At 41.1% G+C, this 24679-nt stretch overlaps 1 protein-coding gene across 3 annotated transcripts in view; it reads left to right on the top strand.

Annotated features, from left to right (window-relative positions):
- UBE3C (ubiquitin protein ligase E3C) overlaps window positions 1–24679 on the top strand; it is a 542607-nt gene that overhangs the window by 5478 nt on the left and 512450 nt on the right. For all 3 annotated transcript variants that reach the window (XR_007724501.1, XM_050785708.1, XM_050785709.1), the window contains exon 2: window positions 22533–22586. Coding sequence is in view for 1 of the 3 variants with exons in the window: in XM_050785708.1 (XP_050641665.1) it covers window positions 22533–22586 (54 nt within the window). In the remaining 2 variants the exon portion in view is untranslated. The remainder of the gene's footprint in view (window positions 1–22532; window positions 22587–24679) is intronic.

The following is a 24679-nucleotide window of genomic DNA, read 5'->3' as shown; positions in this document are numbered from 1 at the left end:
TCACTTTTCTCTGTTACTAGCATCTGGCATTAATGTGGATCATTGGTTACAATGGATAAACCAGTGTTGATGTGTTATTATTAATTGAAGCCCATAGTGTACATTCAGGCTCACACTGTGTGTTGTGCATTGTGTAGGTTTTGAAGAATATGTGATGACATATATCTATCGTTACAGCATTATGTAGAAGAGTGTCACTGCCCTAGAAATCCTCAGTGCTGGCCAGGTGCGGTGGCTCATGCCTGTAATCCCAGCACTTTAGGAGGCCGAGGCAGGCAGTCAGGAGTTTGACACCAGCCTGGCCAACATGGTGAAACCCCGTCTCTACTAAAAATACAAAAAATTAGTTGGGCATGGGAGGCTGAGGCAGGAGAATTGCTTGAGTCCCGGTGGTGGAGGTTGCAGTGAGCCTGGATTGTGCCGCTGCATTCCAGCCTGCGTGGCAGAGCATGACTCTGTCTCCAAAAAAAAAAAAAAAAGAAAAAAGAAGGAGGCCTGGCACTTTGGAAGGCCAAGGAGGGTGGATCACCTGGAGTCAAGAGTTAGAGACCAGCCTGGCCAACATGGTGAAACTGTTGTCTCGACTAAAAATAGAAAAATTAGCTGGGCGTGGTGGCAGGTGCCTGTAATCCCAGCTACTCAGGAGGCTGAGGCAGGAGAATTGGTTGAACTCGAGAGGCAGAGATTGCAGTGAGCTGAAATTGCGCCATTGTACTCCAGCCTAGGCGGCAAGAGTGACACTCTTTTAAAAAAGAAAGAAATCCTCATTGCTCTCATGTTCATCCGTCCCTCCCATCCCTGTAACACCTGGCAACCACTGCTCTTTTTACTGTTTCTACTCTAGCCTCTTCCACAATGTCATATAGTTGGAATCATACACTATATAATCTTTTCAGATTGGTTTCTTTCACTTAGTAATATGCATTTAAGGCTCTTTTCATGGCTTGACAGCTCATTTCTTTTTACTTTATTTTTTATCAATTAATAGGCTATTTTTTTTTTTAGAGTGGTTTAAGGTTTACAGAATAATTGATGGGAAACTGTAGAGTCCTCAAAACCTCCCCTCAGCTGTACGCTGTTCCTTTGTTATTTACATCTTGTGTCTGTGTGGTACATTTGTGACATTGGATAACTATTGAATTTTAATGAAGTCCAACTCGCCAGTGTTTTTTTCATGGCTCTTGCTTCTGGCCTTGTATCTAAAAAGTCATTATCAAAGCCAAGGTAACCTAAATTTTCTCGTATATTCTAGTTGTTTTATAATTTTGTATTTTACGTTTAGGTCTCTGATACATTTTGAGTTAATTTTTGTGAAGGGTATAAAATCTGTGTCTAGATTTTTAATTTTTGAAGTTTTTTTGTTTGTGGATGTCGTTAGCACCATTTCTGAAAAGACATTCCCCGACTCCATTGAATGCCTGCCTTTTCTCCTTTGTCAAAGATCAGTTGGCTATATTTTTATGGATCTATTTCTCTTTTGTTTTTTTGAGACGGAGTCTCGCTGTGTCTCCCAGGCTGGAGTGCAGTGGCACAATCTCGGCTCACTGCAACCTCTGCCTCCTGCGTTCAAGCAGTGCTCCGGCCTCAGCCTCCCAAGTAGCTAGGATTACAGGTGTGCACCATCACACCTGGCTACTTTTTGTAGTTTTAGTAGAGACAAGGTTTCACCATGTTGGTCTGGCTGGTCTTGAACTCCTGACCTCGTGATCTGCCAATTTCGGTGTCCCAAAGTGCTGGGATTACAGGCATGAGCCCCTGTGTCTGGCCTTTATGGGTCCATTTCTAAACTCTGTTATGGCTTTATTCTCTCCTCCACTGATCTCTCTCTCTTTTGTCAATACCATACCATCTTGATTACTGTAGATTTATAGTAAAGTATAATACTTAGTGTATGTACTAAACTTTTTAAAATTTGAGACGGAGTCTCCTGTTGTCCAGGCTGGAGTGCAGTGGTATGATCTTGGCTCACTGCAACCTCTGCTTTCTGGGTTCAAGTGATTCTTCTACCTCAGCATCCTGAGTAGCTAGGATTATGGGCATGTGCCACCATACCTGGCTAATTTTTGTATTTTTAGTAGAAACGGGATTTTACCATGTTGGCCAGGCTGGTCTTGAACTCCTGACCTGAAGTGATCTGCCTGCCTCGGCCTCCCAAAGTGCTGGGGTTACAGGCGTGAGCCACCGCGCCCAACCATAGGAAGCATTGATGTCTGGTAGTGTAAGTCCTTCGACTTCCTTCTTCTTTAGTATTGTGTTGGCTCTTCTGGATCTTTTGCCTCTCCATAAGAGGCAGTTTGTTGATATTCACACACACACACAGACACAAAACCTGTTGGAATTTTGATTGGGCTTGCGTTGAGTTGGTAGATGAAGTTGGGAAGAACTAAAATCTTGACAGTGTTGAGCCTTCCTATCCATGAATATGGAATATCTCTTAATTTGTTTAGTTCTTTTCTTTCTTTCATTGGTTATATAATTTTCCTTATATATACCTTATACATGTTTTGTTAGATTTATACCTAAGTGTTTATTTTTGGGAGGTGCTAATGTGAATGGTGTTGTGTTTCAGTTTCAAATTCCAGTTCATTGCTTATGGGTAGAGAAGCAGTTGACTTTTATGTATATTAACCTTATGTCCTGAAATCTTGCTATAACCACTTCTTAATTCCAGGAGCGGTTTTTTGGTTGATCTTTGGAATTTTCTGCACAGATAATCATTTCATTTGCAGCCAAAGACAGTTTTATTTCTTCCTTTCTGATGTGTATGCCTTTTTTTTTTCCTTTTTTCTTTTCTAAGACCGTCAGAAAGCAATGCGTTTTATTGTCTTACTGCATTAGGTAGGATTATAGTTGAAAAGGAATGGTGCAAACTTGCCTTGTTCTCAATCTTAGTGGGGAAGCTTTGAGTTTCTCATCATTAAGTATGATGTTTGGTGGGTTTTTTGGTAGATATTCTTTATCATATTGGGGAAATTCCCTTCTATTCCTAGATTGCAGAGTTTTTATTGTGAATGAATGTTGGGTTTTGTCAGATGCTTTTTCTGTATCTGTTAATGTTACATGTGATTTTCCTTCTGCAGCCTGTGGATATGATGGATCATATTAAGTCATTTTAGAATATTGAGCCTGTCTTGCATATCTGGGATAAATCCCACTTGATTGTGATGCGTAATTCTTTGTATACATTGTTAGATTGAGCTTGTTGATATTTCGTTCAGGATTTTTGCATCTGTTTTGATAAGGGACATCAGTTTGTGGAGTTTTTGTGATGTCTTTGTCTGGTTTGGTATTAGGGTGTTACTGGCCTTATGGAATGAGGATACTCTAGGGCCTACCAAAGCCAATTACTGTTGTTTTGTTTTGTTTTTTTGAGACAGTCTCCCTCTGTCACCTAGGCTGGAGTGCCTGGAGTACAGCGGTGCGATCTCACTGCCACCTCCATCTTCTGAATTCAAGTGATTCTCCTGTCTCAGCCTCCTGAGTAGCTGGGATTACAGGCGCCACCACCTTGCCCAGCTAATTTTTCTTGTGTTTTTAGTAGAGATGGGGTTTTGCCATGTTGGCCATGCTGACCTTGAACTCCTGGCCTCAAGTGGTCTGCCCGCCTCAACTTCCCAAAGTGCTGGGATTACAGGTGTGAGCCACCGTGCTTGACCTCATTTACTCTAGTTTTAATTCCTCCCCTTTGATAGGTCTAGATTGTTAAGATGATAAGAACTTGATTGCTTAGCTTTGTAAAACTGCCTTCTGTTATATAATTGAAGGGATTACCTAAATTACCTAGAATATTTTAAAACATTTTATGCTATTTTGTTTTTAAAAGCATGCATGTAATGCATGTGTTAGTATAATGCTCCATATACATTGCAGTGGAACATAAAAACTTTTTCTTACAGATCTGGCATCAAATAAAGTCAATATTTTCTTTTTTTTTTTTTTTTTTTTTTTTTTTTTTTTGAGACGGAGTCTCGCTGTGTCGCCCAGGCTGGAGTGCAGTGGCCGGATCTCAGCTCACTGCAAGCTCTGCCTCTCGGGTTTTTACGCCATTCTCTTGCCTCAGCCTCCCGAGTAGCCGGGACTACAGGCGCCCGCCACCTCGCCCGGCTAGTTTTTTTTGTATTTTTTAGTAGAGACGGGGTTTCACCGTGTTAGCCAGGATGGTCTCGAACTCCTGACCTCATGATCCGCCCGTCTCGGCCTCCCAAAGTGCTGGGATTACAGGCTTGAGCCACCGCGCCTGGCCAAGTCAATATTTTCTAAGATCAAATTAGTTCCTTTTTTTCTTCTTCTTTTTTTTTTTTTTTCCGTTTAAGAGACAGGGCCTCACTGTGTACCCCAGGCTGGAGTGCGGTAGCTATTCACAGGCATGATCGTAGTGCACAGCAGCCTCAAACTCCTGGTCTCCAGCGATTCTCCTGCCTCAGCCTCTTGAGGAGCTGGAACTCCAGGCTTGCCACTACCCAACCCCAGACTGACTCTGAAAATGTTGATTGACTGTCAGGACTGGTATTATTTAGCAACACTGTATTTGTTCCCTTGAATACAGTTATGCTGTATCCTGTACATGTAGGAGCAGAAGACTGTAGTTCCCTGCTACAGATAAGGTCAAGAATTCTTTTTTTTTGTTTTTCTGAGGTAGAGTTTTGCTCTTGTTGCCCAGGCTGGAGTGCAGTGGCGCGATCTCGGCTCACTGCAACCTCCGCCTCGCAGGTTCAAGCAATGCTCCTGCCTCTGCCTCCCGAGTAGCTGGGATTACAGGCACCCGCCACCGCGCCCGGCTAATTTTTGTATTTTTAGTAAAGACGGGGGTTTCACCGTGTGGGCCAGGCTGGTCTCGAACTCCTAACCTCAGATGATCCACCCACCTCAGCCTCCTAAAGTGCTGGGATTACAGGTGTGAGCCACTATGCCCAGCCAGGAATTCAACCGATTTTTAAAAATAGAAACCAAGCAGAATGGAAGGAGTGAGACTTGAGACTAATTGTCTCATTTTCTTTGGACATTAAATCTGGGCGTACAGGGAAGTGGGTAAAGTACGATACAAAATTTAAGGAGACACTGTCAGGTTCATGCACAGGCTGACTCTGCAGTGGCACATCCCTGAGAGTGAATGCCTCCTTAAATTTGTGCCTTAGGCATCTGGCTTGCCTCATCATATCCCCTACTTGGCTTTGACCACTTGAATGTGTGCTGATTTTCTTGAGTTACAGTGTGAATCGCCAGCTAGGATCTTTAAAAGGTTAAAAAATAGATGGTCTCATAAGACTGTAGAATAGCCTCAAAAGAAGTTCTTGCAAAAGCTGTAAGGAGCTTCCCTCTGTGACTTTTCTTTAATTCTTCTATTATAGAATGTAGGCACCTAGGAATTTGGAAGTGTGGCATCTTATTCTTTGACTGTGACCTGTGTTGTATACTGCCTTTAAAGCAACTGCTTTCTGCATGCCTCTGTTCTCTTCAGGCCTCCAAATGCCACCCTTTACCATTTGTCAGCATGAAGGAGAAGCCATGCTTTCCATAGCCCATCACCTTTGGTGGTGGTCAAATTACAGGCGGTAATGCCTGCTGCTGCTGAGGGCATACGTACAGACACTGGGCATAACCCACCTAGGGTTGGTTATAACAGGTTTATCAAGAGTCTAACAAGGCCAGGCATGGTGGCTCACACCTGTAATCCGAGCACTTTGGGAGGTGGAGGCTGGCAGGTCACTTGAGGTCAGGAGTTCCAGAGCAGCCTGGCCAATGTGGTGAAACCCCATCTCTACTAAAAATACAAAAAACTAGCTGAGCGTGGTGGCGCCCACCTGTAATCCCAGCTACTCGGGAGGCAGAGGCGGAAGAATCGCTTGATCCTGGCAGGCAGAGATTGCAGTGAGCCGAGATCATACCACTGCTCTCCAGCCTGGGTGACAGGCCAAGACTCTGTCTCAAAAAAAAAAAAGTCTAACAAGATACGTCCCCTCTGATCCAGCAGAACAAATTTCTACATTTAGAAATGTAAAAATGTATTCTAGTGAACTAATATGCATAGGAGAAGATGCATGGGAAAGGTGATTTTATGGCGTTACTTATAATACTGAAAAATACTGAAACAGCCTACATGTCTAAATACGGGACATTTGTTAAATAACCGTTAATATAACAATGCAGTGAAATACTATGCAGCCATTTAAAGTGGTCATGATGTATATTAATGTCTATCATTAATTTATTAGCATACTTATATTTATGAACATGATTTTTTGTTAATGGAAATAAGTAGATTACAAAACAGTATTGCAGTCTGCATTTAAATTATGTTAATCTGAACAGTCAAGATAGCTACTTTCCCAGTTTCTTAATTTCCACTGAATGAAAGAAAGATACTCATTGCTTATTGCTGTGTAATAGAGCTTAAAGCAATACGTTTTTGTTACCTTGGTCAGTCCTGGGGCAGGCATCTGGATCCACTTTGGGGCTGGCCCATTCACAAGCCTGGAAGTTAGTGCTGGCCGTTGGCAGGAGAGTCAGTTCTCGGCCGCTTGCGGGGCTCCTTAGGGATACCGTGTCCTCATGGCAGCTGGCTTCCCGCTAAGCTGCTGTCCAGACAGAGCAGGGAGGAAGGGCAAAGCCTGTGGTGACTGACCGTCTCAAAGCCACACACTGTGACTTTGGTCATAGTGAATTTGTCCAGCCCACTCTTGGGGTGAGGGAAATCGGGCTCCACCTCCTGAAGGGAAGCAATAGCAAAGCATTTGTGGAAATAATCCTAAAGCCACCGTAGAAGGGAACTTCGGTTTTAGCTAAGTCGTAAATGTTAGCACTGCAAAACAAATATGCTATGTTTTCTGTCTCAGCCTGTTAGTTAAAAGTTGTGGTTTTCCTTCTTACCTCTTTCCTTCTATATCAGTAGTTATTGGCTACATAAATAACAACACAGTGAGTTAAAAAGCAGGCATTGTCAACATACATTTTGGTGAATGTGAGTTCACTCAGAGGAGATTGTGTAGCTCTTTGGAAATGTAACAAAGAAATTGGCATACTAGGAGCAGCTTGAAAAACAAGCAAATAGAGAACTGACTTAAAATGCCATTTTTCTAGATGAGCCCTCCTGATCACGTGCTGTCTTTTCTTGTGAACTCTTACCTTCTCCCTTATGCTGCTTGGAAACATTTAGGTTCCTGCATTACCCTGCCTGAAATACTATTAAACCGTTTAAGTATCTTCCTCAAAAAAGCCTGGTAGAACCGTAAGGAGTCATTTGTTTGTAACGATGCAAATTCACTGATTTAGATCATTTAACTTTTTAATCCATTTGCTTTTGGAGAGAAGAGGGGCCTATGCAGTTGGACCAAGGGGAGTCAATGATTTTGGAGTTAGTCCTTGGTTTGTCACCATGACAACCGTGGGGCAGGCGGTGGCCCTGTCATGACAGGGGGGAGAGGTGAGGGAAGTGAGAAGCAGTGGAGCATCACAGAAAAGTGGCCGTCATCTGAGAACACTTCCGCACAGCCTTGTACCCAGAAGTTGGTTTACCTTCTGTTCTAGTACCATGTGTGTATCCTATTTCCAGATCCCCAAGCAAGCATCAGTTTTTGTGTGCTGGACTGGGTGGGAGTCTTAGGACTATTTACATATTAACATTACTGTCACCAGTTAGAGGGCCAGCATGGGCAAAGGTGTCCAACCATGGAGACAGGGTGTTCAGCTACAGGTTGTGGTCAGAATGGGGGTGGACAAAGGGTGTGGGCAAAGTAGAAGAGAAGGCTGGAAGGAAGGTAGTCAGGGACAGAGCTGGGAGGAAGGTAATCAGGGACAGAGCTGGGGGGCGGGCATTGTAGGCCACACTAAGGCATACTCAGGGAGGACTGGAAAGCCGCTAAAGGGTTTTAAGCACATTAATGAGACTTAGGTTTTAGAGATGCGTGGGGGGGCAGTTTGGGTGTTTGAGTCTAGGGAGGCAAGGCCTGAAGCCAGGGAAATCAATGGAGAAGCACCCGCGCTTGTGCCTGAAGAGCAATGAGGGCCTAAAACCTGCAGAGGGCATTTTTTTCTTTCTTTTTTTTTTTTTTTTTTTTTTAATTATACTTTAAGTTCTAGGGTACGTGTGCATAACGTGCAGGTTTGTTACATATGTATACTTGTGCCATGTTGGTGTGCTGCACCCATCAACTCATCAGCACCCATCAACTCATCATTTACATCAGGTATAACTCCCAATGCAATCCCTCCCCACTCCCCCCTCCCTGTGATAGGCCCCAGTGTGTGATGTTCCCCTTCCCGAGTCCAAGTGATCTCATTGTTCAGTTCCCACCTATGAGTGAGAACATGCGGTGTTTGGTTTTCTGTTCTTGCGCTGGTTTGCTGAGAATGATGGTTTCCAGCTGCATCCATGTCCCTACAAAGGACACAAACTCATCCTTTTTGATGGCTGCATAGTATTCCATGGTGTATATATGCCACATTTTCTTAATCCAGTCTGTCACTGATGGACATTTGGGTTGATTCCAAGTCTTTGCTATTGTGAATAGTGCTGCAATAAACATACGTGTGCATGTGTCTTTATAGCAGCGTGATTTATAATCCTTTGGGTATATACCCAGTAATGAGATGGCTGGGTCATATGGTACTTCTAGTTCTAGATCCTTGAGGAATCGCCATACTGTTTTCCATAATGGTTGAACTAGTTTACAATCCCGCCAACAGTGTAAAAGTGTTCCTATTTCTCCACATCCTCTCCAGCACCTGTTGTTTCCTGACTTTTTAATGATTGCCATTCTAACTGGTGTGAGATGGTATCTCATTGTGGTTTTGATTTGCATTTCTCTGATGGCCAGTGATGATGAGCATTTTTTCATGTGTCTGTTGGCTGCATGAATGTCCTCTTTTGAGAAATGTCTGTTCATATCCTTTGCCCACTTTTTGATGGGGTTGTTTTTTTCTTGTAAATTGGTTTGAGTTCTTTGTAGGTTCTGGATATTAGCCCTTTGTCTGATGAGTAGATTGCAAAAATTTTCTCCCATTCTGTAGGTTGCCTGTTCACTCTGATGGTAGTTTCTTTTGCCGTGCAGAAGCTCTTTAGTTTAATTAGATCCCATTTGTCAATTTTGGCTTTTGTTGCCGTTGCTTTTGGTGTTTTAGACATGAAGTCCTTGCCCATGCCTATGTCCTGAATGGTATTACCTAGGTTTTCTTCTAGCGTTTTTATGGTATTAGGTCTAACATTAAGTCTCTAATCCATCTTGAATTAATTTTCATATAAGGAGTAAGGAAAGGATCCAGTTTCAGCTTTCTACTTATGGCTAGCCAATTATCCCAGCACCATTTATTAAATAGGGAATCCTTTCCCCATTTCTTGTTTTTCTCAGGTTTATCAAAGATCAGATGGCTGTAGATGTGTGGTATTATTTCTGAGGACTCTGTTCTGTTCCATTGGTCTATATCTCTGTTTTGGTACCAGTACCATGCTGTTTTGGTTACTGTAGCCTTGTAGTATAGTTTGAAGTCAGGTAGCATGATGCCTCCAGCTTTGTTCTTTTGACTTAGGATTGTCTTGGCAATGCAAGCTCTTTTTTGGTTCCATATGAACTTTAAAGCAGTTTTTTCCAATTCTGTGAAGAAACTCATTGGTAGCTTGATGGGGATGGCATTGAATCTATAAATTACCTTGGGCAGTATGGCCATTTTCATGATATTGATTCTTCCTATCCATGAGCATGGTATGTTCTTCCATTTGTTTATGTCCTCTTTTATTTCACTGAGCAGTGGTTTGTAGTTCTCCTTGAAGAGGTCCTTTACATCCCTTGTAAGTTGGATTCCTAGGTATTTTATTCTCTTTGAAGCAATTGTGAATGGAAGTTCATTCATGATTTGGCTCTCCGTTTGTCTGTTACTGGTGTATAAGAATGCTTGTGATTTTTGCACGTTAATTTTGTATCGTGAGACTTTGCTGAAGTTTCTTATCAGCTTAAGGAGATTTTGGGCTGAGACAATGGGGTTTTCTAAATATACAATCATGTCATCTGCACACAGGGACAATTTGACTTCTTCTTTTCCTAACTGAGTACCCTTTATTTCTTTCTCTTGCCTGATGGCCCTAGCCAGAACTTCCAACACTATGTTGAATAGGAGTGGTGAGAAAGGGCATCCCTGTCTTGTGCCAGTTTTCAAAGGGAATTTTTCCAGTTTTTGCCCATTCAGTATGATATTGGCTGTGGGTTTGTCATAAATAGCTCTTATTATTTTGAGATACGTTCCATCAATACTGAATTTATTGAGAGTTTTTAGCATGAAGGGCTGTTGAATTTTGTCAAAGGCCTTTTCTGCATCTATTGAGATAATCATGTGGTTTGGTACAAGGAGGAGCTGGTACCATTCCTTCTGAAACTATTCCAATCAATAGAAAAAGAGGGAATCCTCCCTAACTCATTTTATGAGGCCAACATCATCCTGATACGAAAGCCTGGCAGAGACACAACAAAAAAAAGAGAATTTTAGACCAATATCCCTGATGAACATTGATGCAGAAATCCTCAATAAAATACTGGCAAACCAGATCCAGCAGCACATCAAAAAGGTTATCCACCATGATCAAGAGGGCATTTTCTTTTAAGGATGTTTGTTTCTCTCCTTATTTGCCACGTTGAGATCTGCTGTGATACTCATTATTTGTTCTCCTGCAGGGCGCTTTTCTTGTGTGTGCTCATTGATCTTGACTTCTGTTATGTGAGGCAGAGGTGTTAGTGTCCTGTGGAGGAAGAAATCAAGGCCCAGAGTGTCCAAATAATTTAGCAAAACCCACAACACTGCCCTGTGGTTTGTCCGGATGCCGTAAGGCCTCTCCCTTGTGTCTGGGCAGGTTGTCTTGCCTGCACATCTTGCTTCTGTCTCCTGCTTTACTTGTGCATTCCTGTAACTGCTTGGAAAGTTGAGGACCACATCCTGCAGGCACTGAGAAGGGGGCTCCAACAGTCCTATATCTTTTGGAACTAATTTTTCTTACAATGCAGCTTTAACATTGTTTAATTTTTTGCCAGGCGTGGTGGCTCACGCCTGTAATCCTAGCACTTTGGGAGTCCGAGGGGGGTGGATTGCCTGAGGTCAGGAGTTTGAGACCAGCCTGGCCAACATGATGAAACCCCGTCTCTACTAAAAATACTGAAATTAGCCAGGCGTGGTGGCGGGCGCCTGTAATCCCAGCTACTCGGGAGGCTGAGGCAGAAGAATGGCTTGAACCCCAGAGGAGTGGAGGTTGCAGTGAGCAGAGATCGTACCAGTTCACTTCAGCCTGGGTGAAAGAGTGGGACTCCTTCTCAAAAACAACACAAAATTGTTTAATTTTTTAAATATTATTTTAGAGATGTGTTAGTAGATACTAGTTTGTTGGCAGTTAGCACAGTTCACATCACATCTTGCTACTGTGAAACCCCTTTACTGCAAAAGATGAAATAGTAGAAAGTGTAACCTTGAAAAAAGAATAGTTAACTCTGGAACCAACTGTCTGTGACTTAGCTGTTCATCTTTTCTGGGCTTTTCTTTATTGGATCATGTAATGGGAAAGTCATAATTCTCTTTTTAATTTTTTTTTTTTTTTAAACAGAGTCAAGGTCTCACGTGTTGCCCAGGCTGGTCTTGAACTGAGCTCAGTTGATGCTCCCACCCTGGCTTCCCCAAGTGTTGGGATTACAGGCGTGAGCCACACGCGCAGCCAGAAAGTCATAATTCTTGATAATGAGAAAGCCAAACTAGATTATCACGAGTCTTTCTTGCTCTAAGAATGATTACGTTTCTACTCTGCAGTCAGTGAGTGGCTTTTTTAAAAAGTTAACTTTCCTCCCAGCACTCTGGAAGGCTGAGGCAGGCAGATGCCTTGAGCCCAGGACTTCCAGATCAGCCTGGGCAACATGATGAGATCCCGTCTATACCAAAAATACAAAAAAAAATAAAAAAATAAAAAAAGGGGCATGGTGGTATGTACCTGTGGTTTCAGTTACTCGGGAGGCTGAGGTGGGAGGATGGTTTGGCGGGGTGGGGGCAAGGTTGCGGTGAGCCAAGACCGCACCACTGCACTCCAGCTTGGGTGACAGAGCGAGGCCCTGTCTGGGAGAAAAAAAGTTAACTTTTTCTGTTTTAAAAAAATGATAGGCCAGGCACGATGGCTCACACCTGTAATCCCAGCACTTTGGGAGGCCAAGGTGGGTGGATCACAAGGTCAGGAGTTCAGACCTGTCTGGCCAAGATGGTGAAACCCCGTCTCTACTAAAAATACAGAAATTAGCCAGGTGTAGTGGCAGGCGGCTATAATCCTAGCTACTTGGGAGGCTGAGGTGGAGAATTGCTTGAACCCGGGAGGTGGAGGTTGCAATGAGCCAAGATCACACCACTACACTCCAGTGTGGTGACACATTGAGATTCTGTCTCAAAAAAATAAAAAAATAAAAAATAAATAGACCTTCTAAAGAGCATCCATGAAGTCATCATCTCACTGAACCCCCTAACTTCCCACTATTATTTTCTCAGTATCCTTTCAGAACAAGTCTAAACATAACATGTCGTCCCCCTCATTTTCAGTTAAAATGAGAGATCATATTGCTTTTTCACCTCAACAAAATGTCTGTAGTAGTTCCATATCAGCATCTTTATATTTGTTATTTTTTGTGGTATATAATATTCCATAGCATAGTTTATATCATACTTAATATAACCACTTTCCTATCAATGGATACATATAAATTGTCTTTAGAGTTTTGCTATTAAAATAGTGTCTTATTTACGACACAATTCTGAGGTAAGAAAAGAAAGTCTCTTGGTGTATATTGTGATATTTAAATGATTGCATTTTGCATTGGATACTTCATTTTTTCTCTAGTCGAGTGAAGCAGGAGTGGAGAAGGAACAAAGAAATCTGTAACTGGTTGTAGTCAGTTAGACTTTATTTTTAGAAATGAGCTCATGATTATAAGATAATATTGATAATTGGAAATGTAGGATATACTGAAATGTGTTTAACAGTTACCTATTGGAACCCTATCCATCTCTTAGAAATGAAATGCTGTTAATGCATAGTCAGTTTTTTTCCCCATCGTTGTGATGGTAAATGGTCAAATATTTTCCTAGCATTTTAACAAATTTCTTTAGAGTTTGCATCATTTTGTGCATTCTGTTTTATAAATATGGTTTCTAGTGGCTTATGGTGATGCACCTTTAAGTGTGTTTTGCATGTGTGTGAAATTGGTGGTTCTCATTTTCATAGAGGTTCTTATTTCATGTAGGTCTACAAAGAAGAACCCCACCCCACACACACATATTTTAGCTTATGCATTATTCACAAATGTTAACTTTTAACATTTTCGTTTACTCAAAGGCAGTATTCTTTGAAGTGTATAAAATGGCTAGCATTGTGTTAGTGCCTGAGAGCCAGAAAATACTGAACTGAAACGGATGTGAAGCTGATAATACTGTGTAAATGGAGTAAATTGTTAATGGAAGATAAGCCAAATAGATGAAACAAAAACCTCACAGTTTTTTTTTTTTTTAAATCAAGATATTTACAAACATGCTAACAATCGTTCTATAAATGCTTAGCAATTAATTTGGGCATGTTGTCTTTTGGAAGTTACTTAAATTTACTTTGACATTCACTCTAGTTTTTTAACATAAAAATTTTAATGAAATCTGATTTAAACTATGTATGCTTTACTATTTCAAATAAAGAATAAACTTTGTTACCACTAAATTTATTTAGTGAAGAAAGCATTTTCCCTCCATTTAAAATCATTTAGTGAAGAAAGCATTTTCCCCACATTGAAAAAAAAAAGCAAAACGAAAAGAAAAGAAAATCACCTTGGTAAGTGGTGTTTGTAAAGTTTGGTCATATTTAATGTTCAGAGAAGATATGGATAGTACCTAAAGCTGCACGGCACCCAGAGCAGTTGGCTGTGCTCACTGTGGATTTCACGTTGGTGGGTAGTTAACAGCAGGGAGCGTGCACGCTGTCAGGACAACGGCCTCGGTTGTTTCAGAGACCCTTTGGATGTTTGATGGACCTTGTATGTAACTGCTACTGGGCATCCCTATGGGTTCTACATCTGCGTAATTTAAAAGATAAGGATGTTTTCAGCTATGAGTACAATAAATTGAAATAAAAAACTTGTTTATCAATAGGAAGTTTAGTCCTTTGTTAAAATCTAAATGTGCTTTCTCCTGGTATCTTACTTGCCCCTTTCCTCCCAGCCACTTAGTGATGAACTAATTCCTCATTATATTGAGCTGTTTTTAGAACTTGTTCTCATATTACTTTGTTACTACTTTTAGAAAGTGAGAAAATATTATAAGTACATGGGTAATCATTCAAACAGGGGAATATGAAAATTCAGATAAAATACTAGAAGTTTTCTTGCCTTTCACCTCCACTCCTCACACCCCCAGTTCTTTTTTTGTTTTTTGAAAACAAAGACAAAATTCCATAGCATAGTTTATATCATACTTAATATAACCACTTTCCTATCAATGGATACATATAAATTGTCTTTAGAGTTTTGCTATTAAAATAGTGCCTTATTTACGACACAATTCTGAGGTAAGAAAAGAAAGTCTCTTGGTGTATATTGTGATATTTAAATGATTGCATTTTGCATTGGATACTTCATTTTTTCTCTGGTCAAGTGGAGCAGAGTTCTGCTCTGTTGCCTGGGCTGGATTACAGTGGCATGATCTCGGCTCACTGCAACCTCCACCTCCCAGGTTGAAGCGATTCTTGTGCCTCAGCCTTTCGAGTAGCTGGTACTACAGGCGCACGTCACCACCCCCGGCTAATTTTTGTATTTTTCATAGGGACGGGGTTTCACTACGTTGGCTGGGCTGGTTTCGAACTCCTAATCTCAAGTGATCCACTGCCCTGGCCTCCCAAACTGCTTGCATTATAGGCATGAGCCGCTGTGTCCGGCCCCAATTCTTTAATCCTTATATTCACACTCTGTTTTGGGATTTTTACACATCCTGTCAGAGCTGTTCTCTACATATATAATCATATAGGTGTGTAAATTCCCTTTTTGAAAAAACACAAGCTAGAGAATATTGAACAGATTGCTGTACTTCTGTCCCCCTCAACAGTACATCTCGGAGACAGTTCCTGATCAGTAGATAGATCTGCTACATTCCTTTAAAGAGCTATGTGATACTCCATGTAGTGAATGCCCTGTAATTTATTCAGCAGCCAAAAAAATAAAGCCGACTCCAAGGGGTTATTAATGTGGTCCTTATGATATGTGAAGACAACCCTATTTATAGTTAATGTCTTCAGTTATAAGACAGTCTTCATCGTTCGACTTCTAAAAGCTCATGTCAGGCCCAGCTGGTAGGAGGAAAAAATAAAGGTGTATGCATGATCCTAATTCACAATTATGAATATCAGCATGTGGCTCACACTAGTGTCAGCTTCTGAAAGTGAGATTTCAGCATGCTATTAAAAATAAACCTGCAACAATGCATTAAAAAATTTAGCATACAGAAATCCATGCTAGTGATATGGATGGTAATAGTCCATGCTATGCATATAATCCTAAGCTGCAGCTACTGAATTCTTGAGAAATTTGAGTACATTAAGAATTAAAACTTTATATATAGAAAAATATAACCAAGGTTAAAGACAGTGACAAAGGGAATATTTGTAGCATCATGAAAATGATTTTTTGTAAAACAATACGAAAAGATCAATCAAATGGAAAAATTAAATGGTTCAAACTGCATAGGGAAATAAAAATATCCTTTAAACATAAGAACTTTAGCTTTATTTTAAAAAATACAGTTAGTACTACAGTGAAATAAGGCTTTGTGCCTGTCTACTTGGCAAACATAAAAAGTTAGATGCCGCACTGTGCAAGTGAAGACAAGGGACAGCAGTCACTTTTCATACATTGACATCTCCTTGGAGGACAATTTGGAAATATTTATTAAATTTCAAAATGCACATAGCCTTTGACCTGGCAGTTTTATTTCTGTAAATTTAACCTACAGACATTACTGACACATTTGCAAGGATATCCACTGCAGTTTTATTTGAATTAGCCAAAAACTGAAAACAACCTAAGTGACCATTAAGATATAACGTGGTGGCTGGGTGTGGTGGCTCATGCCTGTAATTCTAGCACTTTGGGAGGCCGAGGTGGTTGGATCACCTGAGGTCAACAGTTTTGAGACCAGCCTGGCCATCGTGGTGAAACCTGGTCTGTACTTTAAAAAACAACACAAAAATTAGCCAGGCATGGTGGTGGAAGCCTGTAATCCCAGCTGCTCGGAGGCTGAGGCAGGAGAATTGCTTGAACCTGGGAGGCGGAGGTTGCAGTGAGCCGAGATCGTGCCACTGCACTCCAGCCTGGGCAACAGATATATATGTGTGTGTGTGTATATATATATAGAGAGAGAGAGAGAGGGAGAGAGAGAGAAACATGGTGAGACCCAATGTCTACCTCTTTTTTCCTTTTTTTTTTTTTGTAAAGAAAGTCTTGTTTCATGGCCCAGGCTGGTCTTAAACTCTTGGCTTCCAGTGATCCTCCTGCCTTGGCCTCCCAAAGTGCTGGGATTACAAGTGTGAAACACTGTGCCCGGCCCTAGAGTCAGCTTTAACTTGGTGGCTGTGAAGAAAATCAAAGGAAACACAAATATAATGAAGCTTTTTGAAAACCAGTTTTTCATGGACTGGCTGAGAGAGGGAACCTAATCTATTACGTGCCAAATTCCAGTGTGAAACCATGCACTCATGCTTTATTTTGAAACCATAAGCCATAGCACCCAAAACCTCTGTTCAGCTTTTGGGAACAAACAGGTTCAAAGTAGATGCACAGAGTGGCAGGACCGATGTGGAGAACACTGCATCCGTGCATTGTGTTTAATCACAAAGGCTGGAGCTGCTAATTGGCCAAATGGGAAGCTGCTGCCAAAGCTGTGATTAAAAGTGATGATTAGTCAGAAAGCAAATAAAATAATGGACAAGATTCCTTTGTCTAATGAGTTAGCTCATTGTCCATTTTTAGATAGGGACAGATACGTTGAGCAGCTGTTACTTTCCTGGGGAAGACAAACTTGGTTCTGTTCGCTGGAGACCGATGAGCCCACTGATATTCTGAACTCAGTTAATCCTTTGCTTTGTCAGGCGTGAGCTGAATAGACAAGTCCATGGAGACATTTTTTTTCTGGCTCATAAATTAGGAGAAATACTTTAAAATCTATTGTTGATTTTATGACAAATGATGACATAGACTCCAAGTGTGTTGAATGGGAAAAGCAGAGATTGTGTCTTGGGTTAATATGGGAATTTGGTCCATTGTGCTACAGCACCGGAAACTTTACCAGAACTAAAGTCTGCTCCCTTTTTGTATTGAAAATGCAGTCCTACTAGTCTCATATGCGGGGATATTAAGTCTGTTATCAATAGAGTGTGAAATCATCACTCTTGTGAAAGGCGGAGACTTAATTCTCTAGCCTTGTAAAGTCGTGGGCAGTAACTACCAGCACCCACTTCTCCCTCATCCTGAAAGCTTGTAGGTAGCAGAGTCTGTCCTTGAATGTTACCTCAAGAAGAATGTCATTATCTTTGTGGAGTAAAACTTTCACCACGGCATACACATCTTGATTGTGGAGGAAAGAATTGTGAAAAACTTGAAAAAAGTATTTTGAATATGGCATTTACAAAGTTAGGAGCATTTGACACAGCAGCATGTGGGAAAAAAGAAAAGAATAAAAAAAAAAAACCACAGAGTTAGGCTTAAAGGTCTCCATGAGGGTTTTCCTTAACCAGTTGGTGGTGAATGGATAAAGACAGTCTCCCCCACCCTGTTTTATTAACATGTGAATATTACCAAGTAAAAGGACACATTCAGAAGATCAGACTGTGGATGGTTTCTTGAAGCAAAAGTTTGTTGAAGCAAAATGGCATTTTGGTTAGGAATTCCTTTTCAGAATCCAGTTCTGTCAGAGAACATGATTAAATACCATTTGCAGCTGGGTGCGGTGACACACGCCTGTAATCCCAGCACTTTGGGAGGCCGAGATGGGTGGATCTCTTGAGGTCAGGAGTTTGAGACCAGCCTGACCAACATGGTGAAACCTTGTCTCTACTAAAAATACAGAAACTTAGCCAAGCGTGGTGGCACATGCCTGTAATCCTGGGGGCAGAGGTTGCAGTGAGCCAAGATTGCCCCACTGCACTCCAGCCTGGGCCAGAGCGAGACTCTGTCTCCAAAAAAATAAATAAATACCATTTGCCTGCCTGATCTAATTACAGACATGTAAATTAGAATTCTTTGGTTAATATCAAAATTAAAAAATAAAACTGTCTACAGAGCCTAATCTTCCTCTTAAACTAAGCAGCATAGTGTCTCGTATTCTTTTATTGTGATTGTAAACAATTTCTTTTTTTTTTTTTTTTTTTTTTTGAGACGGAGTCTCGCTGTGTCTCCCAGGCTGGAGTGCAGTGGCGTGATCTCGGCTCACTGCAAGCTCCGCCTCCTGGGTTCAAGCCATTCTCCCGCCTCAGCCTCCCAAGTAGCTGAGACTATAGGCGCCCGCCACCACGCCCGGCTAGTTTTTTGTATTTTTAGTAGAGACGGGGTTTCACCATGTTAGCCAGGATAGTCTCGATCTCCTGACCTCGTGATCCACCCGCCTCGGCCTCCCAAAGTGCTGGGATTACAGGCTTGAGCCACCGCGCCCGGCCATAAACAATTTCTTTTACCTTGAGGAATCAAGTTTCACATAGGGCTTTTTATAAACAAACTTGTTAGATTTTTATGTAATTCCATGATTATTTCTTTCTTTCTTTCTTTTTTTTTTTTTTTAGAGATGGAGTCTTGTTCTATCACCGAGGCTGGAGTGCAGTGGCATGATCTCGGCTCACTGCAACCTCTGCCTCCCAGGTTCAAGTGATTCTCCTGCCTCAGGCTTCCAAGTCGCTGAGACTACAAGTGCACACCACCACGCCCAGCTAATTTTTGTATTTTTAGTAGAGACGGGATTTCACCATGTTGGTCATACTGGTCTCAAACTCCTGACCTCAGGTGATCTGCTAGCCTTGGCCTCCCAAAGTACTAGGATTACACGCATGAGCCACTGCAGCATCCACTTTCAAATTTAACTTTAAAAATACAGTTTTCATTGTATTTAATTTGGGGGGGATACCTTCTGTTTGTGAGCAGTGATGCTGTTTTTCTATTTAATGATGAAAGATTTCCCCTTGAGATAAATACATTTAGGTTAAAAAAGAGTCTTTTGGCAAGACTAACACAATAGTTGATTGTATCGTTTGTATGGACCAAGTAGTAGTTCATTATGCCCTTATGTTTTATAACTGAGCCAGATGATGTCTTAGTTGGTGGTGTCTGCAAGATTTCTCTGCTCTAAATTTTCTCTTTCCCTTGTTAATTGATCTATCTCTTGAGAGACACTTCGAGACTAGGCAAATCCTGTTTCTCCTCAAACTTTTGCCCGCTAATTTTAGCATACATTAGTAGATGTTGTCTGCAGTGTTTATCACTGTAGTGTTTGGTGATTCTGTTTTTCTCTTTCCTTCTACATTTTTAAACTGGATTCTGTGAGGAAAAGAGTTTTCTTTTCCCTTGTTTGTTTATTGATTTGGTTATTTATATAAGTATCGAGTCCATGGTGCGTGTATGTGCGTATAATCCTATGGATTAAAATCTAATGCTATCATTATTGCATAACCTTACTGTAATCGTGAGAGTATTGGAAAAACCCAAATTGAGGGACAGCATCCAGGACATGAAAGATGAAGACAAGAACTATATAGATTGGAGGAAGATTAAGAGGAAATAGTAGCTAAATATAATGTGGGGTCCTGGATAGGATTCTAGAACAGATAAACGGCATTAGTGGGAAAATTGGTGGATTTCTAATTAAGTTTGTAGATTAGTTAACGTTACTGTATCAGTGCTAATTTCCTGTTGATAATTGTATCTGCTTAATGTAGAAGTGAGTAAGACATATGGAATAAGGGAACTTGTATCATTTTTGCAGTTTTTCTTTGTCTAAAATTAGTTTTTAAAAGTTTAAAAAATTAAAGAATATTAAGTAAACAATCATGAATCATTTTAGTTAAGTTTAAAACAATATTTTTTCTGCTGTTGGACATGTGATAAGGGTTTTTTATGTGAAATTTTCTATGATAGAAAATATCTGGAGGATTAATTTCTTTGACTTTACTTTTTTTTTTTTTTTGAGACTTGCTTCATGACTGCAGCAAGAGTACAGAGGCACAATCTTGGCTCACTGCAGCCTCAGCCTCCCCAGTTCAAGTGATCTTTCTCCATCAATCCCCAAGTAGCTGGGACTACAGGCATGCGTCACCATGCCCTGCTAATTTGTTTTGTATTTTTTGTGGAAATGGGGTTTCAACATGTGGCCCAGGCTGGTCTTGTACTCCTGAGCTCAAGTGATCTGCCCACCTCGGCCTTCCAACGTGCTGGGATTATAGGCATGAGCCACTGCACCAGGCGTGGCTTTACATTTTGACAGTTAGAAACTTGATTCTAGGCTGAACATGGTGGCTCATGTCTGTAATCCCAGCAGTTTGGGAGGCTGAGGCAGGCAGATCACTTGAGGCCAGGAGTTTGAGAGACCAGCCTGGCCAATGTGGCAAAAACCCATCTCTACTAAAAATACAAGTTAGCCAGGTGTGGTGGTGTGCACCTGTGGTCCCAGTTACTCGGGAGGCTGAGGCATGAGAATTGCTTGAACCCAGGAGGCAGACATTGCAGTAAGCCAAAATTGCCACTGCACTCCAGCTTGGGTGACAGAGTAAGATTCTGTCTCAATTTAAAAAAAAATAGAAACTTTGATTCTGAATACTGTTAGTTCACATATCAGTGTATAATTTTAAGTTGGCTTAACTACTCTCTGACACTGTTCTGATTAAATATATCTCTCAAGATATTTAATTTTTTTTTTGTTTTTTTTGAGACAAAGTCTCACTCTGTTGCCCAGGCTGGAGGGCAGTGGCACGATCTCGGCTCACTGCAAGCTCCGCTTCCCAGGTTCAAGCGATTCTTCTGCCTCAGCCTCTCGAGTTGCTGGGACTACAGGCGCCCGCCACCACGCTCAGCTAATTTTTGTATTTTTAGTGGAGACGGGGTTTCACTACGTTGGCCAGGCTTGTCTCGAATTCCTGATCTCATGATCTGCCCGCCTCGGCCTCGCAGAGTGCTGGGATTACAGGCGTGAGCCACTGTGCCCGCTTAAATGTATTTTTTTCTAATGATTCATATATAGTGTCTCTGACCTTTAACTTTTTTTTTTTTTTTTTTTTGACAGGATCTTGCTTTGTCACTCAAGACTGGAAGTGGCTCAATCCTGACTCACTGCAGCCTCGACCTCCTGGGCCTAAGTGATTCTCCCACCTCAGCCCCCTGAGTGGCTGGGACTACGGGCACATGCTGCTGCATCCAACTATTTTTAAAAACTTTTTGTAGAGGCTGGTCTCAAACTCCTGGGCTCAAGTGATTCTCCTGCCTTGGCTTCCCAAAGTGCTGGGATTACAGGCATGAGCCACCTTGCCCAGCCTGGACCTTTAATTTTATTTTGGAAGAAATTTACAAAAATAAAATGTCCATACACTAAAGACTGGAACAATTTGGCGGGGGAGAAGAGGGTTCTCTTTAAGTATTTTTCATTTATTTGAAGTTTTATTCTTTCACTTCCTTCTATAAACCAAGTGATTTTGTTCAAAACTTAGTTTTACTTATGAAAAAAAAGTTTTCATCGGAGAGATTGATTTCTTCATTGAAATTTTTGTTGAGGTAATTGTAGATTCATATGCAACTGTTAGAAATGATACCAAGAGACGGCCGGGCACAGTGGCTCACGCCTGTAATCCCAGCACTTTGGGAGGCCGAGGCGGGCGGATCATGAGGTCAGGAGATCGAGACCATCCTGGCTAACACGGTGAAACCCCGTCTCTACTAAAAAAATACAAAAAATTAGCCGGGCGTGGTGGCGGGCGCTTGTAGTCCCAGCTACTTGGGAGGCTGAGGCAGGAGAATGGCGTGAGCCCAGGAGGTGGAGCTTGCAGTGAGCTGAGATGGCGCCCCTGCCCTCCAGCCTGGGTGACAGAGCGAGACTCCCTGAAAAAAAAAAAAAAAAAAGAAAAGAAGTGATACCCGGAGACCCCATCCACATCGCGCAGTTTCCTCTGGGTAGCATTTTACAAAGCTAGTAAGATGTTGCAGCCGGAACTCTGACATTGGTACAGAGCACCAGTCTTACTCACATTTCCCCAGTTTTACCTGTACTCATTTGTATATGTGAAGAAATCAGTTCTTATTCTTAGAAAGCTACTGAAGTACTAACTTGTATTATATCTAGTGACTTCTGGGAAACCATTTAACTTCTTGTGCCTCAGATTTTCTCTTCTGATTAAGTCAAGACAGCTTTTTTGCATGATCTTAGAATCTTTTTTTGGGTGAAAACTTTCTATAATTTTTGTATGGGAGTTTAAAAATTGAAATTATAACCTTCCTTACCTCCTTTTTTCTCTTGTTTGGGTGTAGGAGGAAAAGGCTTCTCTTTTACATCGTACTCAGGAAGAAAGAAGAAAGAGAGAGGTAAAAACAGTTTTGTAATACTCTTTAGATAAGCATTTTTTCTACAGCATTTAAACATGCCTTGGTTTTACTGTATATATGTATATGTGTATGTATTTGTTATATATGACGGAATGTGTGTGTGTGTGTTTAGCTTTAGAAACATTTTTTGATTTCACTGTAAGTTACTTATTCTGGAGCCAGTGTAGAAAAAGATGAACTAAAAAGGCAGTTTCCAGACTGAAGAAGGAACATGGGCTTTTGGTTGACTTACATAATGATATGGTTTCCAGAAGATCTAGAAAGCCGTATTATAAACATAACGTTCATGTTTCTTCTTTTTTTTTTTTAAGAGATTGAGTCTTGCTCTGTGAACCAGGCTGGAGTGCAGTGGCACGGTCATAGCTCACTGTAGCCTTGACCTCCTGGGCTCAGGTGATCTTCCTGCTCTAGCCTCCTATAGCTGGGACTACAGGTGCATGGCACCATGCCCAGCTAATTTTAAAAATTTTTACATAGATGGGGTCTTGCTTTGTTGCCAAGGCTGATTTCAAACTTATGGCCTCATGCAGCTGCCTCCCTCATTTTCCCAAAGTGTTGGGATTATAGGCGTGAACTGCCTCATCTGGCTTATGATGTTGATGTTTCATGACACAAAAGGAGAAAGCTCACTGTTAAGACATGTGTCTTAACTGTTTGTGAAGAAGTTGAAAGAAAGACACTAATGGCATTTTTATTGTTTATTCTACGTTATATGTTGTGATAGTTTCTTTAAATAGCTTTATTTTATTGATTAATCGGCAATTGTACTATCTTATGGCCTGCTTTTTTAGAGTTTATTGTTTTGTTATCTTAACAATTCATTTAGGCCTCTAACAAATATTTTTTGAGAACTTATTATGTATGTACTAGGTATTGCTCTGCTTGCTGAGTATACAGATAGTGAATAAGACAGACAAGGTTCCTGCTCAGTGGTAGAACAGAGCCGTGAACCAGGATACTGAGGTGGTGACAAAGACCTATGAGGGCAACAGAGTAATGTGATTACAACTGGAAGGGCCTATATTAGGCATGGTGTTTAGGGGAAGGGCTCTCTGAGGTGGTTAGAGTGAAAAGAGTTTTAGTTAGGATTTTCCAACCTTGGCACTGATGTTTTTGAACAGATAATTTTTTGTTGTGGGGAACTGCTCTGTACTCTGTACATTGGAGGATGTTTAGCAACATCCATGGCCTCTACCCACTAAATACCAGTAGCACTCCGTTCCCTCAATTGTGACAACCAAAAATGTCACCAGAAATTACCAGATGTCCCCGGGAGGGCACTGCTCAACCAAGAAAGATATTTGTTGGGTGGTGTTTTTAATCTTGTTTTATGGAAAATTCTGGGCTATTATCTTTTCCATTAGTGCTTTTGCTTCATTCTCTTCCTCCTCTCCTACTTGGACTCAAACTGTAAATGTATTTGACCTTTGCATTGTGTCCCATATATCCCTCATGTGCTTTTCTGGGACTACAGGCACCCGCCACTGCACCCAGCTGTTTTTTTTGTATTTTTAGTAGAGATGGGGTTTTGCCATGTTGGGCAGGCTGGTCTTGAACTCCTAACCTCAAGTGATCCGCCTGTCTCAGCCTGCCAAAGTGCTGGGATTACAAGCGTGAGCCACCCTGCCCGGCCTAATTGTTGAATACATCCATTGACTTCTTAATTTCAGCTTTTGTTATTTCTGTTCTAGAACTTTTTTTCATTCTTTTATATAGTCTTTAGTTCTCTTTTAATTTCTTGAACATAATTACAGATTTTTTAAGACAATGTTTAAACTCCAGTAATTGGATCTTCTGTGGGGTTTGTTTCTACTGTTTTTCCTCTTGATTTTTAATCTGATGAGTTTTCCTTTATAGGTGACTAGCTGCTTTTCTTTTGATGCTTTTAGAATTCAGTCTTTATCTTTCTCTTTAGATAGTCTGATTATTTGCTTGGGGATGGTTGAGCCTGCTGTATGTGAGTGTCTAAATCTCCTGTGAGACAGGAAGTTTTCATTTATTATTTCATTAAATAGGTTTCCTAATCCTTTCTTTGACTCTTTGACCTTGGTATTACCAATACTTTGAATATT

Source organism: Macaca thibetana, chromosome 3 (assembly GCF_024542745.1).
Source record: "Macaca thibetana thibetana isolate TM-01 chromosome 3, ASM2454274v1, whole genome shotgun sequence".
Taxonomy (NCBI): Eukaryota; Metazoa; Chordata; class Mammalia; order Primates; family Cercopithecidae; genus Macaca; species Macaca thibetana.
Note: the sequence above shows the minus strand (reverse complement) of the source record. Positions and strands in the feature narration are given on the sequence as shown.